The 14,907-nt window shown below is 42.2% G+C and overlaps 1 protein-coding gene across 1 annotated transcript in view; it reads left to right on the forward strand.

The window, feature by feature from the left end:
* Positions 1–13,997, forward strand: part of CLYBL (citramalyl-CoA lyase) — a 230,801-nt gene extending 216,804 nt beyond the window's left edge. Inside the window, exon 9 of the mRNA XM_073348633.1 lies at positions 13,338–13,997. Within this exon, the coding sequence (XP_073204734.1) occupies positions 13,338–13,433 (96 nt within the window). The 3' untranslated portion in view covers positions 13,434–13,997. The remainder of the gene's footprint in view (positions 1–13,337) is intronic.
* The last annotated feature ends 910 nt before the right edge of the window (positions 13,998–14,907 follow it).

A 14,907-nucleotide genomic window follows, 5' to 3' on the forward strand; every position in this document is an offset into this window, starting at 1 on the left:
GTCTGATTTGGACATTGTTGAACTAAATCACCATTCTTTGTAAAGGGCTTTGAGATCTGCAGATGAAAAGTGCTGTATGAAAACAAAGTATTACTATAATACAGCTTCAGTAATTTTTCAAAGAGAAGTGCATTGTACAATTGCTGTAACGTATGATTCTTGGGACTAAATTCAGGTACAACCCCATGAAAATCTAAAAGTGGCATAAAATAGATCTTGATCATAGACTGGGTTCAAGAAGCAAGATAGTGTATCTTGCACTTATGTGGCATTTAGTAGGCCAGATTTTGCTCTCACTCTGGTTTAAATCTGGAGTAGCTCCACTGCAGTAAATGGAGATAATAAAGTGATACAAATCTAAATTAAATGAGGACAGAAATTGGTCCACATGGCTTACAAAATGAATAACTTACACTCCAAAAAAGCAAGCTGAAGGTAGCAGGAAAAGCTATTAATAGGGTATAAGAAAAAACAGCTCTCCTTTTAATGTAACTACATTACACTTTACCGTGTACCCTCATTTTCTCAGCCAAAATGCAACTTACTCCACCATTACATGACTGATAAATTTGACCCAAAAGTACTTTAAAAACCAAAGTATCTTTTTGTTGTTTATATATAATACAAATAGTAAATTAGTTTTAAAATATATTCAGATTGAGTATTCTTGTGCAATCTGAGTTTAAAGTATTATATTAGGTACAATATCATTTCTGTAAGGGTCTTTACCAGTCGCCTGAGTTGGGTTTTTAAATCTGATATCAAGCAAAAATGACAAATGGAGTGCAAAAAGATAAAATAAAAGTGTAATTAAGTTTTTACATAAATAATAAGTTGTAAATATTTTAAAGGAACCTGATTGGTCAACAGAAAAGAAAGAGCTAAATATTGCCTCAAAAATCACATGTAAATTAAGCAAAATTTAAAGTTAGGATTAGTAATTCACAGTTCAAAACTGTAACTTTGGTTGAGTCCTTTAGGCTCCACCGGGCTAAGCTGAAAGAATGATATATATGGTGCTATGTATGGATAATATTCTTAGCAGGCCTTTGGCATCTGAATGATATGTGAACTCAAGTGATTTGGCAAACTATGTAGTAGCTTTTGTGGTCCTTCCTGGAATCCTTTTATTTACACAGTATCTGGTCTGCAAGGGAATTGCTCACAAAGGCCCTGTCATAACAGTCTTTGTTTAGAAAAGTCTGAACCCAGGCTACTGTATCTTAGAAACAATCTTCATGCTAGGACTTGTAATTGGGAGTGCCCCAACTCCCCTTGAGGTCAGTTAGTGTCTTTCCCCTTATTGCAGTGGGAGTGGGATCCAGCCCTCAGTAAGGATTCTGTCTGTCTGTAGCATCTGGCTCCCACTGCCTTCCCAAGGGGCTGTTGTTCTGGGAGAGGGCTCCTTAGCACCTGTGCCAATGTGTGTGTGTAGTCAGGAAACACTGCCCCCAAGCTCTTCCTTCATTCTGGGCTTGTCTATACTTACGACGCTGCAGCAGGGCAGCTCTAGCGCTTCAGTGAGACACTACCTGAGCCGACGGGAGGGATTCTCCCGCTGGCTTAGGTACTCCACCTCCCCTAGAGTTGGTAGCGAGGTCTCCAGTCAACGCAGCACGGTCTACACCGGGGGTCAGGTCGGTTTAACTGCGTTGCTCAGGGGTGTGGATTTTTCACATAAAATATAGTCAATATTATTAACAAAAGTAGCTGTTATTCAGAAGAGAGATCAAAGAAGTGTGCTATAGCATAACTGGTGGATTTCCTCCCATAGAAAAGACTATTTGGGGGAAAATTGTGAACTTTTGTTATGCAGCGGTAAGGGGCACATTAGCTTGTTATTCCTGCATATGCTGACTCCACACTGGTATGACCAATCCTGTGCACAGTTAGGGTAGGTGTGAGGCAGAAAGGTCTGAACTGCAAAGCAGGCGAAGAGCCTGCAGAAGCTCATGAGAGCTCTGGGAGCTCGTACAAATGATTTGCTTGCCCCTTCTGTCCCCAAGCAGGCCCTCTGTGGATCTTGATCCTTTTCCCTCCTGTCACTGAAGCCCTGGGGCTAAAGCACAGGGAGGCTAATACAAGCTGCAGCCTGGGCCCAAATGTCAACACTGCAGTTAAACAGCCCCTTAGCCTGAATCAGCTGGCATGGGTCAGTCACGGGTTTTTAATTGCACCGTAGATGTACCCAAAGAGTCCAACATCAGTTTAAAGGATACTTTGGATAAGAAAAGGAGGTCTGTCTCTACAAATATTCTATTTGAGTGCCTCACTGTTTCTAGCATCTGTGTATTCTGTATATCTTGTGCATCCAGGTTAGTTATTTGATAGCTGCCAGTTCCTGCCTTCCCAGAAAGGAGTTAAGAAAAAAACCTACCCAAGAATCCTGGATAGATTTGGATTGGGGGGTTCATTGTAAATACTCTGCTGGGAAGAGAGGAACAGGAAACTTCATCTTTTTGTAAACTGAAAGATATTGACCAGGACCATCTCAAGCTTTCCCAAACTCCCTCAGCTAGTCTTTAGTGACTTACTAAGCTGTAGAGAGTCATCAGTGAAAAGGGGCAAGGGCCTTGTCCCAGCTCATTATGATAACTTTTCCCTTTGAAAAGGGGTTTTTAGAAGAAAACCTGATTCAAGGGTACCTGGCCTGTCGGGCAACTTCAGTGTTGACTTCTCTGAAAATAATCCTAAAACCTTTTCTGCAGGAAAAATCACCTGTTTGTAGTCAGGAGGTTCCCTGACAAGCATAAGCATAGTTCCAGTTTTTGGAAAAAGGAGTGCTCGTTTCTTTCGTTTCTGTACCTGGAAGTAAACCCAAGCCATTCTCCTGAGCCCCTCAGCAGAGGAGCAAAGGTTTCAGGCAGTCAACTTTTTCCCTCCATGGACTTTGCCGAAGGATTTTTTCTTAATCCCAGTGGGAAGTTATCTTTTTGAATTCCTGGGTCTTTTTCCATAGTTTCCTGTGGGTGTCCTCTTAATATCCTCCTGCTTCTTCCCCTTCCCAGAACAGTGGTCTTCCCTTCCTTTCTCTGTAAACTGGGTAACAGTTTGTGGGGTTGGGAACAGTGTTCCCAGGCCCAGGCAAACAGACTTTGATGGATTTATTCCACATTCTTTGTGGCCTCAGAGAAGGAGATATCAGACCTTTTTCTTTTTCTTTTAGGATTTGGAAGTGAGTGAACAATTTCATAAAACCTTAGAGGATTAAAATGGAATCTTTCAACTAGCAATGGATCAGGAATATCCTAGACTTGACTATGCCTGCTTACACATCACCTACTTTCCTTCCCGTCAGAAGTACACAAGGTTTGCATTGGCTAGCTGATATTTCCAGTTCAGCACTTCTCCATTTAGTCTGCCTGAGCGTGTTCACAGTCAGCCCTCCATTGAAAGGATCTTACATAATTACTTATTTCGACAACAGGTTTACTCTCTCACGGTCTCTGGACTGGGTTACCCAAGCAGTATGGGAGCTTTGTTCAACTTACAGGGTCTCATAATGAATGATGGGGGAAGACGATAAATGCTCCAAATCCTGGACTAACTACATGTTTCCTCAGATGTGACCCTGTCAGGGTGAGGAGCTAACACACAGGCCCAAAGAGAGAGAGAAATTAACCTTCTTAGTGTTCAGAAGGCTAATCCGAGGGAAGCACATCTTTTATAAAGTCCATCTGCTCAGCAGTATTTGTGTACCTAGACCATGAAAAATATAATGCTGCTAGGGAAATCTGTTCCTTTAATTTTATTCATCTGAGTAGAGATGATGTGTAGAGAGAAGAGATCATCATCCTCTTACTTGGGCCATATTGGGTCCAGGTCACCTTAACTATACAGCAGACTGGCTAAAACAATAAAAGAGTATTCTAGAAGAATTGTCCTAAAGGCAGAAGCCTTTCAGCAAGAATTGGGGAGTCCCCATCATATACCCATTTGCAACAAAATGTAGTACCAGGTGTTCCCCTTTAGGAAGCATTTCATGGAACTTTCCCCTGGCTTGCAATTTTATCTTCTTCCACTAATTGGAGTGTCCTAAAGAAAACTGAAGGTCACAAAACTGCTTTCATCCTAGTTACCCTGAACTGGCCAAAGTGATCTTGGTGTGCAGAGTTCATATAAGACTCCTTCTATACTTAAGCCAAGACCTTATTCAGCAGGACCCAGTAACACCCCATACCTGGGTCCCACTTGACCTGGTTCATAGTAGGGTATTCCTGAAGTCCTGAACTTCTCTGACATGGTGGCCCAGACTATGCTGTACACACACACAAAGAATAATTATTTTGCTTCCTGTTGGGTGTGGACAGTTTTTTTTCCATGTGGTACAGGGCAATTTTTTTCCCAACTAGACAGGCCAGAAGCCATGTTTAGTTTTTCTACAGGTTTTTGTCAAAGGCCTATCCCCTAGCTCCATTGTGATTGAAGCCTTTGCACGAAGTACCTTACAGAAGAGACAAAGAGGACATCAAACCTAGGGGCCATTAGCCAGAGCTCATCTGCTGATTAATGATCTAGACAGTAGATAGTGGAAAAGACAGTTTTTCAGGAAGCTGGTTCCCAAAACACAATTTAGGACTTTGATGATCAATAGAAACAACTTGAATTTCATTTGTAACCAGAGAGAAAACCAGTACAATAATTGGAGTTGATGTGTTATATGCTTGCTACAGCTTAGGAAAGCAGATCTCCATGTTCTGTACCTGCCGTAGCTTGAGAGTGGTTTTCAGTAGCATCCCTCATATCAAGAGCATTACAGTAATCCAGATGGGTGGTCACAAAGGCATGGATAATCATGAAAAGACCAAATGCAGATGAAAAAAGAACTTCTGGCCACCTAAGCCATATGCTCTCAGAGATCAGGGAGTATCCCTAAATTGCAAATCTTGTTAACAAAGCATGAGCAAACCCCTTCAGTAATGGGGCCAGTCACTATCCCACATACCTCCAAACAATTAGGACTCTATGTTATCTGGATTGGCATTAGTCCCAAATCACATTCCTCCAAGCCTCAATCTCTTGTCTCAATTAGGTAAAAGGAAATAAAATACCACACTATCTGGGTTAAGTGAAAGACACACACAGCTGCAAGATGTCTGCATACTGATAGTCTTGGAATCATAGAAGATTAAGGTTGGAAGAGACCTCAGGAGTCCTCTAGTCCAGCCCCCTACTCAAAGCAGGACCAGCCCCAACTAAATCATCTTGCCCAAACTGTTTAATTATCTTATCCAAGGGTACATGTAGAACAAGAGAATTGAAAGAATAAACCCCTTTAGAACACCACATACTGTATGAGAGGTCTCAGTGTGCATGAGCAATTGTGCAACACCACCTTCTGGTATCTTTCTGTGGGAAAAAATGGAATGGAACCGCTCACATGCAATCCTGTCCATCCCTGCCATAGTCCAGTCAACAAAACATTGCTGGCATATTTAAAGGAGTCAGCATGGATACCGTCACTGAGGAAGGCCACCAAGTCCATTGTAGGGTCTCTGTATCATACCTCAGTTGTTTGAGAGAGATCAAGGAAGCGTGAAGACTCTGGATTATATGAGAACTGTCCTGCACTACCTTCTCAATAACCTTGTAAAAACAGCAGTTTAGAGGCCAGGAATAATTAACAAGATCAGAGTTCAAGGTAGGATTTCTTGAGCAGAGGTCTAATGAAGACTTATTTGATGGAAGGTGACATTTTACCATCCTTCTTAAGGTAAGCATTGATTACCAGACCCAGTATCTGCCTGACTGGTTTTATTTTCCATGAGGGAAATAGGTCCAACTCACAGTTAGTTTCCAAAGTTGCTCTAGGACCTCAAGAAGCAAAATTGATTGAAACTGAACCACAGAGGATTTTTGTCCCCTCCAGGTACAGATTTGCTCTCAACAGAATGGCAATCCAATCTGAGTCCAGTCAAACTAACCTGCAAAAAAGGATAGAGTATTTCTGACAGTAAGAAATTTTTTATGATGTTTCCGTAAGGTGGAAATCTGAATTTACCAAGCTATTTACCAAACCAAAGTATTTCATAAGGTAAAACTTCTTAGATGCTATTGTGGTAGAGAAGAAAACTTTCACTTCCCCAATAGCATAAGACTAAAGTCTTCTATCAGGAAATCTTTTAGTCTTGGACCACAATGGACCAACACTGGATCTCTTTATGCTGCTCCATATATTTCGTTTGTCACAAGTTAAGAAAATCTTTGAGGAAGACATATTGGGACAGAATATCCAGAAGCCACTGTACCAGCGTTCAAGAACCACAGACGGTCATAGTGTCCTACCATTTGCACATTATTCTTTTTCAGAAACCAATGATATCAGCTCAGGTCTATGTCTCCATGAATGGCATAATGAAATGGGTCCTCTGTCCTAATAAGAACAAACATAAACCCAAACTGATGTGTTGTAAAGTTGAGTCCTGAATATCTTTGATGGCAACTCCACTGGATCTTGACGCTTTATTCCATTAGGTTTTCCTAAAATGTCATTTAAATTGTCCCCCTGCTGCAAAAATTTTGTTCCTTTTTGTTTTGACAGCGAGTAGTGAGAATAATTGCTCTCTGTCCTCTTTATAATATCCCTCTGCCTATTCGTAGTCTGTCACTGTATTATTTTAGACTCACCATGCTCAATTCTTTTTTTCACAGTCGTTATTTTCCAAACCTTATCATTTTTGTTGGTCTCCTCTGAGAACTTGCGACAATTAGTCTCTCTTTTTAAAAATTCCTTTCCAGCTTTGTTTCCTCTTGGTACCTGCTGAGTGTACCCTGCACTCCATCCTCCTAGTCACTTTGGGCTAGTGTTGAATACAAAGTAGATCTACTAGGATCCCATTCGCCACTACACACTTGACACACAAATTACTGTTGTTTTTTAAAACATTTTATCTATTTGAGAGAATCTGAAATTTCATTATAAATTCATTGGGCCCAAATGTAGGCCCAGTTTACAGAATGGGATGGGGCACATAAGCTCCAACAGGCTCTGTAGTGCAGGCTATTCCCATTGCAGTCTAGGAACACTGAACTGAGGTATAAGGATGTGAGGAGGGGAATATACCTGCTTTGCAGGCATGAGTTGTGGAGCTTCTCAGGAGACAGGGACGCCAACTAAATAATCTCCCTGTTCCCATCCACGCAGCCCTGTATGTATCAATAACCTCATCCATCCCCCCTGCAGCTGGAGCTGCAGAGGACTTAACAATTACGTCAACCTCTGTGCAGCTCCGGTAGGCAGGGAGAGAGGGGAGTAACCAAGTCGCCCCCCTTCTCTCTCTGTCTGAGTTGTTATAGACCTGTCAGCAAGGGAAAGATCTTTGAGACATGGAGGGCCACGCAGTCTTTCCCCAGCTGTTAGTCTGTTAGGGACAAACTGCCTCCACTCCCTGTGAGTGGGACATCAAGGAAGAGCTGCCTATACTCTGCTCCCTGATACTTCCCAGTGCCTGAATGCCACATGTGGCACTCAGGCTGAGCAGAGTCAGAGACTCTGCCTTTGGGAAGGGGAACACATGCTACCCCTCCCCCAAGATCTGCTTTCACAGCTGGTCAACCCAGGCAGGATGAGGAGCTCCTGCAGCTTTGACTTGGTAGAAGCTGCTGGGTGCAGACTGGGTCCCACTCTTTGTAATACCACACCTTTAGGACATTCAGAATGTTGTTACTCTAATGAGAGGTTTTGGTAATGAAAATGAAATGTATACGGTATTGTTTGAAATGGACACAGTGAAGGAAAGTCCAAAAAGGTCATATGACCCTACCTAAAATTTGTAGCCAACCACATTTCTCCTACATCTGGCCATAAGACTTTTGGGTAATCCTGTAAAATACACCCATGTTTAAATACTCTGGAAAGAAATAGGATATTTGTTTATGATGTGCTTTCATAGGGCCATCATTTCACAATCATTCATGATCTGACCTTGGCAGAATGAGCATGACCCTACTTCTCTGTTTTGTCTTGGTTTTTTTCTTTTTCTTTTCCTTCCCCCTATTCCAGTGTAAAATGTATGGGAAATATTCTGGGGACTAATTTACTGAAGCTTTAGGCACTCTCTGCTTTCCACGGGTGTTATTAAATATCACTTCTGCTTAAAGAATCACATCAACTCTCCAAAAGTGAGATTTGGATCATCAGGAAATCCTGGGTTGACTCCCAGATTATAGAGCAGGGAGAGCTGAGGAAAAGGGGACAAAGGCATGGGAGTGAGCCAAGGAAGTGAGCCATTTTGCTGAGAGCCCAATCCAAGATGTTCAGTGTCCTAAAATACCATGGAAGTCAATGAGAATTGAGGGTGCCCAGCACTTTGCATCTGACTCTCAGCACCTTAAAGGGTCAGGCCTTAAATCAGCCTAGCTAAAGTGCCTGAATGGGGAGTCAGTGATGTTCTGTGACTGGCAGAAAAGTAGCACAACACCAGCCAGTTCTGACCCAGACACCAGTTCTGATGCTGCAAGCAGGAATAGTCTGTGTTGCCTTCCCAGCTTGCCAGTGGGGAAAATCCCGTGTCAGACCTGCCAGCATTGTTGCTTCCCTAGCTCCACACCCAAAAGGCTTCAGAGCTGACAAAACTATGTTTCACAGCACTTCTCTACACTGCATACAGACTCTCCTAAGTGGGCCCAGAAGAGTGGTGATGTGAGCAAGTCTAGTACATGGAATCGGCAAATGGAAAGTGTTGGACCAGGCATGTGTTGGGTGTTGTGCCAAAACAGCACCACCTGTGATGGGACGTTTTCTGATAGATAAAATGGAAGTGTAACATCACCACTTTTGACCTATGCATCAGTAAGAACATGGCAGTTAATTTCAGAGAAGGAAGGTGAAAATGTTAGTGAATTTCCAGTGGAAAAATGTATAAGACAAAGGAAATTTATAAACAGGGACTAAGGGAGAACAATAAAAACTATGAAGCTTGCACAAGTATGGAAGCAGAAAAGCTGCCACGCTTGTGAAAGCAACCAGAAAATGTCTGTTAGCTGCTTAGAAATAGGAAAAAAGAGAAAGAGAATGATTTACCTCCTGAAAGAAAACAATAGACTTTCTCTACACACTGGAACTGAAATTGTATCACGTTTGCCTTACATGCAGTTGGGCTCACTTTTTTAGGTCCTAGTTTCTGTGATCTTATGGCGAGTCCAAGGTCCCTGTTGTGATGTGTGCAGGAATTCTGAACACATGTAGGGTGAGATTATGACTTGTCCCTTGCCTGGGTGATCAGTAGGAGGAAGGAGCCAGGAGTCTCTTCATCCTTCTCCCTCTTCTCACACAGCCCGTGTAAAGTCTACCAACGGTTGCAATCATTGCATTCAGGGCAATGTTAAAACATACAGTCTGGCCCTTGCATTGTAATCCTTTCAGGCTAGGGACCTTGACTTATCCATCTATACATCACCATGCTCACCAGGAATGATATAGCAGTAGTAAGCCTGCCCAGCATGGCTGTAGTTCTGTCCCTGACAAAGTGCAAGCGATGTACAGATATGCGTTTTGTAAGCATGCACCTGAAGGCCTTGTTCTCCTCTCTGCTCAGTTTTACTAGTGTAACTCCATTATCTTCACAGGTGTGAGAGGAGAATTAGGCCCTGAATTTTTAAGACTATGTGCACTGAATATGAAACAAACACATGAAATCGCCAGAGGATGTCACCATATGGCTTGAGTTCCTTGTGCCTAGAACTGGTGTCTCATCTGTATGAATTGTTTAAACAAAACTATAGTATATATTGTAAACTAATAGTTCTTGGGCTCCCAGTGACACACCCACTCTTCAAAAAGCCTGTGGCTGTAACCCATCACACAACTGTAACTGCTACTGTAGTCCCCCACTCCGTCCTTCTAAGATGCTATGGCTTCCACCCTATGGTTGCCCCCACACCTCACCAACTGAAGATTTGCTCCCTAATTTTAGAAGATCCTGTTACTTGTCCCAGCAATTCTTTGATCTTATTGCTGCTGACATCAAGTATCCCATGCCCAGATGCATCCATAATTTGAGTGTAGAGGTAGCTCAGCAGAAATATTGCTGAGCCCTGCAATAGGATACATCATGCATTGGGCAAGAAGGAAGAATCCTATTGCAGGGTTGTGGAAATGAGGGAATGTGACGATAGCAAGCATAGGGTTTCAGGAAAGGAGAGGGCAAAGGCTCATGGAAAGAGCGAGACTAAGGGACTAGGGCATGCTATCGGAGGGATGCAGAGAAAGAGAGGACTCCAAAGGCTATTGAAGGGGGGAAAAAGGAGAAATGCTCAAATTCCAAGAGACAGCTCCACTGAATCTCCAAACCTTAAAGGTTTCCCCAGCACTATCACCAAGTGACCTTTTGGAATCTATTTATGCTAAAAATTATAAACTTATCTCACTCAGATACTGGGGAAAGACTGAATGGCTTATTCTGGCTCTGTGGAGGGTGTGGAATGTATCGTAGAACACGAACAATCTGAAGCCCCACTTGTCACCAGTGATTTAAGGATATTTCAATTCTTGCTAAAATGTTGATTAAGAATTGTATTCTGATAGAGCATTTTAACTACTAGAAAACTAAGTACAGACTAGAAATGCAAGCTTATTAGGAATATTTGCCAGTAAGAAGATTCAGATCTGGGACTAAATGAATCCGTAGTGTAACTTCAACTAAGTCAATGGTGTTTAAGATAAAGACAAGATTTTTTTATAATGTGAAGGAAAATAAAAGGTTGGGTTTTTTTTAAAGGCAAATTCCATCTAATGGAATTAGAAAGGCTAATGTAGGGTAATACCATAATTACTGGTATTGCCGGTCTGCAGAAAACTGGAGGTGGAAAGAGCTATGGTGAATAGAATATATTCAAACTGGTTGCTTTTTCTGGATTTTAGCTCACTATTGCAAATTAGTAGGATGAAATTAAACCTCAGAGTGAATAAACAAAGAAATCAGCTTGCCTCTGCTCCCGCTTCATGTAGGAAAAACAGACATTTCCCTCTGGATGTATGTGTAGAATTCTGATAGATATATATCAGTTACCTATGCACATAGAGAGGACTGCACACTGTCATGTTTTCATGTGCCTCTGTGCTGTTTTCTTGTTTTCCCTCTTTAAATCTCTAACTTATTATTTTAGTGATAACAGGGCAAGCGTGCTGTTTACTAAATTCGTCCATTCTAAAAGAACACATAATATAAGTCCAGTTATCACTGTTATGCTACATGTGAATTAATCTTTGGAACACTGACTTTTTTCCAAACTATTATTAAACTGACCCCTTATAGCCAAATAGATACAGTTGTAACATAAGCTTTCATTTAACAAAAATATATTTTGCATAAATTAGTACCCCAACCACTCCATAGCATTATGCTGAACCAGTAGTTAAATAATAAACTATAAATCTTAAAATGTTTGCTTCATTTCTAATTCTTGCTTTCAACAGTTGACAAACTTAAGTTATGGTTATCTAAGTATGTTCTTTTAAAAATAGCTAATAATGAAGCTGTAAGTGACTGCAATGTTGTTAATAGATTGTTTATTATTTACACAGGGCCTACAGAGCTCTAGGCAATTTGTAAAGACATTTTTGAAGCATTTTTCATCTGAATTTCTGCTTGATTTGAATGATGATGTCATATCATCAGCCTATTATTCACCAAATCCTGCTAAAATTCCAGGATAATGTACAGGATATTAAACCCTGAATAGAATAGACTAGAATAATTGGACTAATAGTTCAGAAATTGGTTGTGTTGACTTATAGAAGGATGATATACTATATAAGTGACTGTGTCCAAGGATGAAATTTTGCTTTGTTATGCCCTAATTTGATGAGATATTTAATTTAATTTAATACTGCTTGAATGAGTTAAAGGTATGAGGCTGGGATCCACTGGAACAATGCATTTCCATAATCATTTTTGGAAAATGTTAGATGTTATCATTTGACTTACTGGATTTCTCAATTTCATTATCCCTCTGTATCTTGTAACTAGAAAATAATATGCAGTAGTTTGTTTCACTCTCAACTCCTCTGGCTGCCCCCAAACACAACCAAACAGAAATGTCTTTCCTCACTCTATCCCCTCCCTGGTGTGGCTCTCATTAGTCAAAATCTAAAATGAGTTCATGGTCCTGTATTAATTTCAGTGGAGCTCCAAGTGCATGCAGCAGCAACATTCACACACCGCCCACTACACAACGCAAGACCAGAGCCTTTACATGTGAGATCTTCTGGGAAGGGGCTACATCCTTTAATTTGTTGTGTTAACACTAAGTGTAACATGAGCTAAGTACCGATAAAAATGAAAAGTTACTCAAAAATCTGTTCTGACTCTGGGAGAATCACTGTTCAGACACTCTTGGTCAATCCTGTGCAGACCATAGTCTGGTAAATTCTCCAGTAGTACACAATAGGCAAATACAGCATGCTCTACATTGTTAGAAATCCATTCTCTGAACATGGACATAATCTGCTAGGCCTATGGAAAGGAGGAAAAGGAGAAAGGAACAATGCCAGCAGCTCTGGAAAGGCAACACAAGGCCCTGAAAACTAACCGTCTTTACCTATGGCGCTCTAACTGGAAGAGATCCCCCCCCCCCCCCAAAAAAAAAGTCTAGGGGCCAAGACCTCTGTTTCAGTTCCCCCAAAGGGTAATAATGCCTCCCCCATGCTTGTAACCAGCTCTGAGTTCTAGGTATGGGGAAATGTGAGACCTGAGCACAGGATTGTTACATTGCACTTTGTGAAATGAAAAGTGAAGGGGGCTCAGTGTTGGTATCACTATTTGCCAGAGCCAGGGAAAGAATTATTGGTATGGTGCTATAATGAGTGAGAAATTCTCCAATCTCAAGCCTTGCTGAACGTAAACTAAGGCTCTTAGCTGCTGCAGCTCACTTTTGTGTGATGAGTGAGGACGGTCTGATCTCTTCTGTAAAAGGGGCCCAATTCCGTGCTGCTAGCTTGTCGTCTTGTACCAAGCTTCCGCTTCTGTGAGAGCTGGTAAGGGCTATTTTCCCATGTCAATCCATATTGTCTGTGCTAACTGGCAGCATGCCCTGAAATACACCTGTCCCACTATGTGGCTCTTTTCTGCTCTCTGCCTGTTTTTCAGATTGGGAGTTAAATACATACTCTCTTTCCCCCACAGTGTGATCAAGTGTGTTTTTTTTCCTCCTCCTTTTCACATTGAACTCCCTCTCGCCCGCCTCCCCCCCCCCCCTTTAGCTTGGCTCTTTCTGAAGGCTATACAAGAAGAATCAGTTCCTTGTTTTACAGATGGATGTTAAAAAAAAAAAAACCAAGCAAAATAACCTATCATTTTAAAGGTTCTTTCATGAAGTTTGTATTTTCTGTTTTCCAGGGAACCTTTACTTTCCAGGGGAGTATGATAGACATGCCATTACTGAAGCAGGCACAGAACATTGTTACGCTTGCCACAGCCATCAGGAAAAAATGATCTATTAAATGAAGCTCTCACCATGTGGGCAGAGAAGCCGTTTTAAAGAACGACTATAGTAGTTCGGGAAAATGTAAATACATCAGAGTTAAGCAGAACTCCATTTACATTTCCGCAGATCTGACGTCATTTGTCTTGCCAGACTTGCTAATTGCCACGACTGTGTACGATCTCAATTAGTGCTCGCGCCCGTGCAGCCCAACGTGCTTGTCCTGCTGGATCCTGGAGTGAAGTCACCGTGCTGGGTGTGACATCACAGTAATGACTACAAGACAGGATTATGACTTCACTGGCGGACAGCAGCGACAGCTGGGCTGTGAGGAAAACAAGCTCTTCTAAAATAACAAAGGAAACAAAAATCAGGTCAAATGCTTCTGTTTTGCTGTGCCTTTCGCCGCCCCCATGGTATTTGCGGCAAAGTAGAAGTCTTCTTCCGAAGGGCAAACCCGTGCATAATTATTAAATAGTGGAAACTGTAGTTATGAAAATCATTTAATCCCTGTGTGGGCTCCCCCCCCCCCCGCTATAAATGTACAACAATCATTAAAAAGTGAATATAGCGTATTGCGAGACTCTTGATTTCTTTTTTTAAGTGTTTGCTATTCAGCCCATTTCCTCCTGGAGACGTAAAGACCGGGACGGGTTGGGCGGCAATAAACTTGTCGAGTTTTCGAAGACACAATGCGGCAGAACTTGTGCATATGGTCTCGAGTCAGATTTGCATCACATTAGAGATACTGCTGCAGGTCATATGGGCCGCGTGGTTAACGGGCTTAGCAAAGCTGTTTTGAAGAGGTTAACCCAGCTTGTAGTAAGGGTAAATAAACATAACAACCAGCCATTGTTCTCTATTCAGCATGTACTCTTATATCGACGGCGAAAGGGTATTGAAGCTGCAGAGGATCAACTTGTGGTTGCCAGAGGACTCCAATGAAGTTTGAAACACCAACAATCAGAGATTTTGTTTCTGTTCCTCATTAAATCATGAGCTTTTGTGTTCGGACTATGAACGACTGGTCTTTAAGAAATTACCAGAATGGGAAGTTTTAAACTATGCACCACCCTTTTCATGACCTACCCAGCAGCAACGCTGCTGCACTTAGACAAACACCGCGGGGAAGGCTGTTCTGTTTATTTAAATGTGTAAATAGAAAACAGTTGTTTTTAGTTTCATTTTTCATCGCCTCCATCGCCCGTTTACTGCTGGCGCGGGCGGGCACCGTTGCTTTTTCCTCCCCTACGCTCGGGCTTTTCCCTTCCCTCCGACAGCTTTTCCCCGCTTCGCGGTAAACATGTTTTTAAATGTGCTGCTTGGTGTTTAAGCAGCTGGCTCGGGCGGTGCAAGCGCGCCAGGGCAAAGCCCAGCCGGGGAGCGGCTCTGATCGCTTCAGCCCCCAGCCGGGGAGCGGGCGCCAGAGCCGCTGGCTGGAACGGGCCGGGCAGGAGCAGCCCCCGGGCCTCGGCCGCTCCGACG

The sequence above is a fragment of the Lepidochelys kempii genome, chromosome 1 (genome assembly GCF_965140265.1).
Source record: "Lepidochelys kempii isolate rLepKem1 chromosome 1, rLepKem1.hap2, whole genome shotgun sequence".
In the NCBI taxonomy this organism is placed as follows: domain Eukaryota; kingdom Metazoa; phylum Chordata; order Testudines; family Cheloniidae; genus Lepidochelys; species Lepidochelys kempii.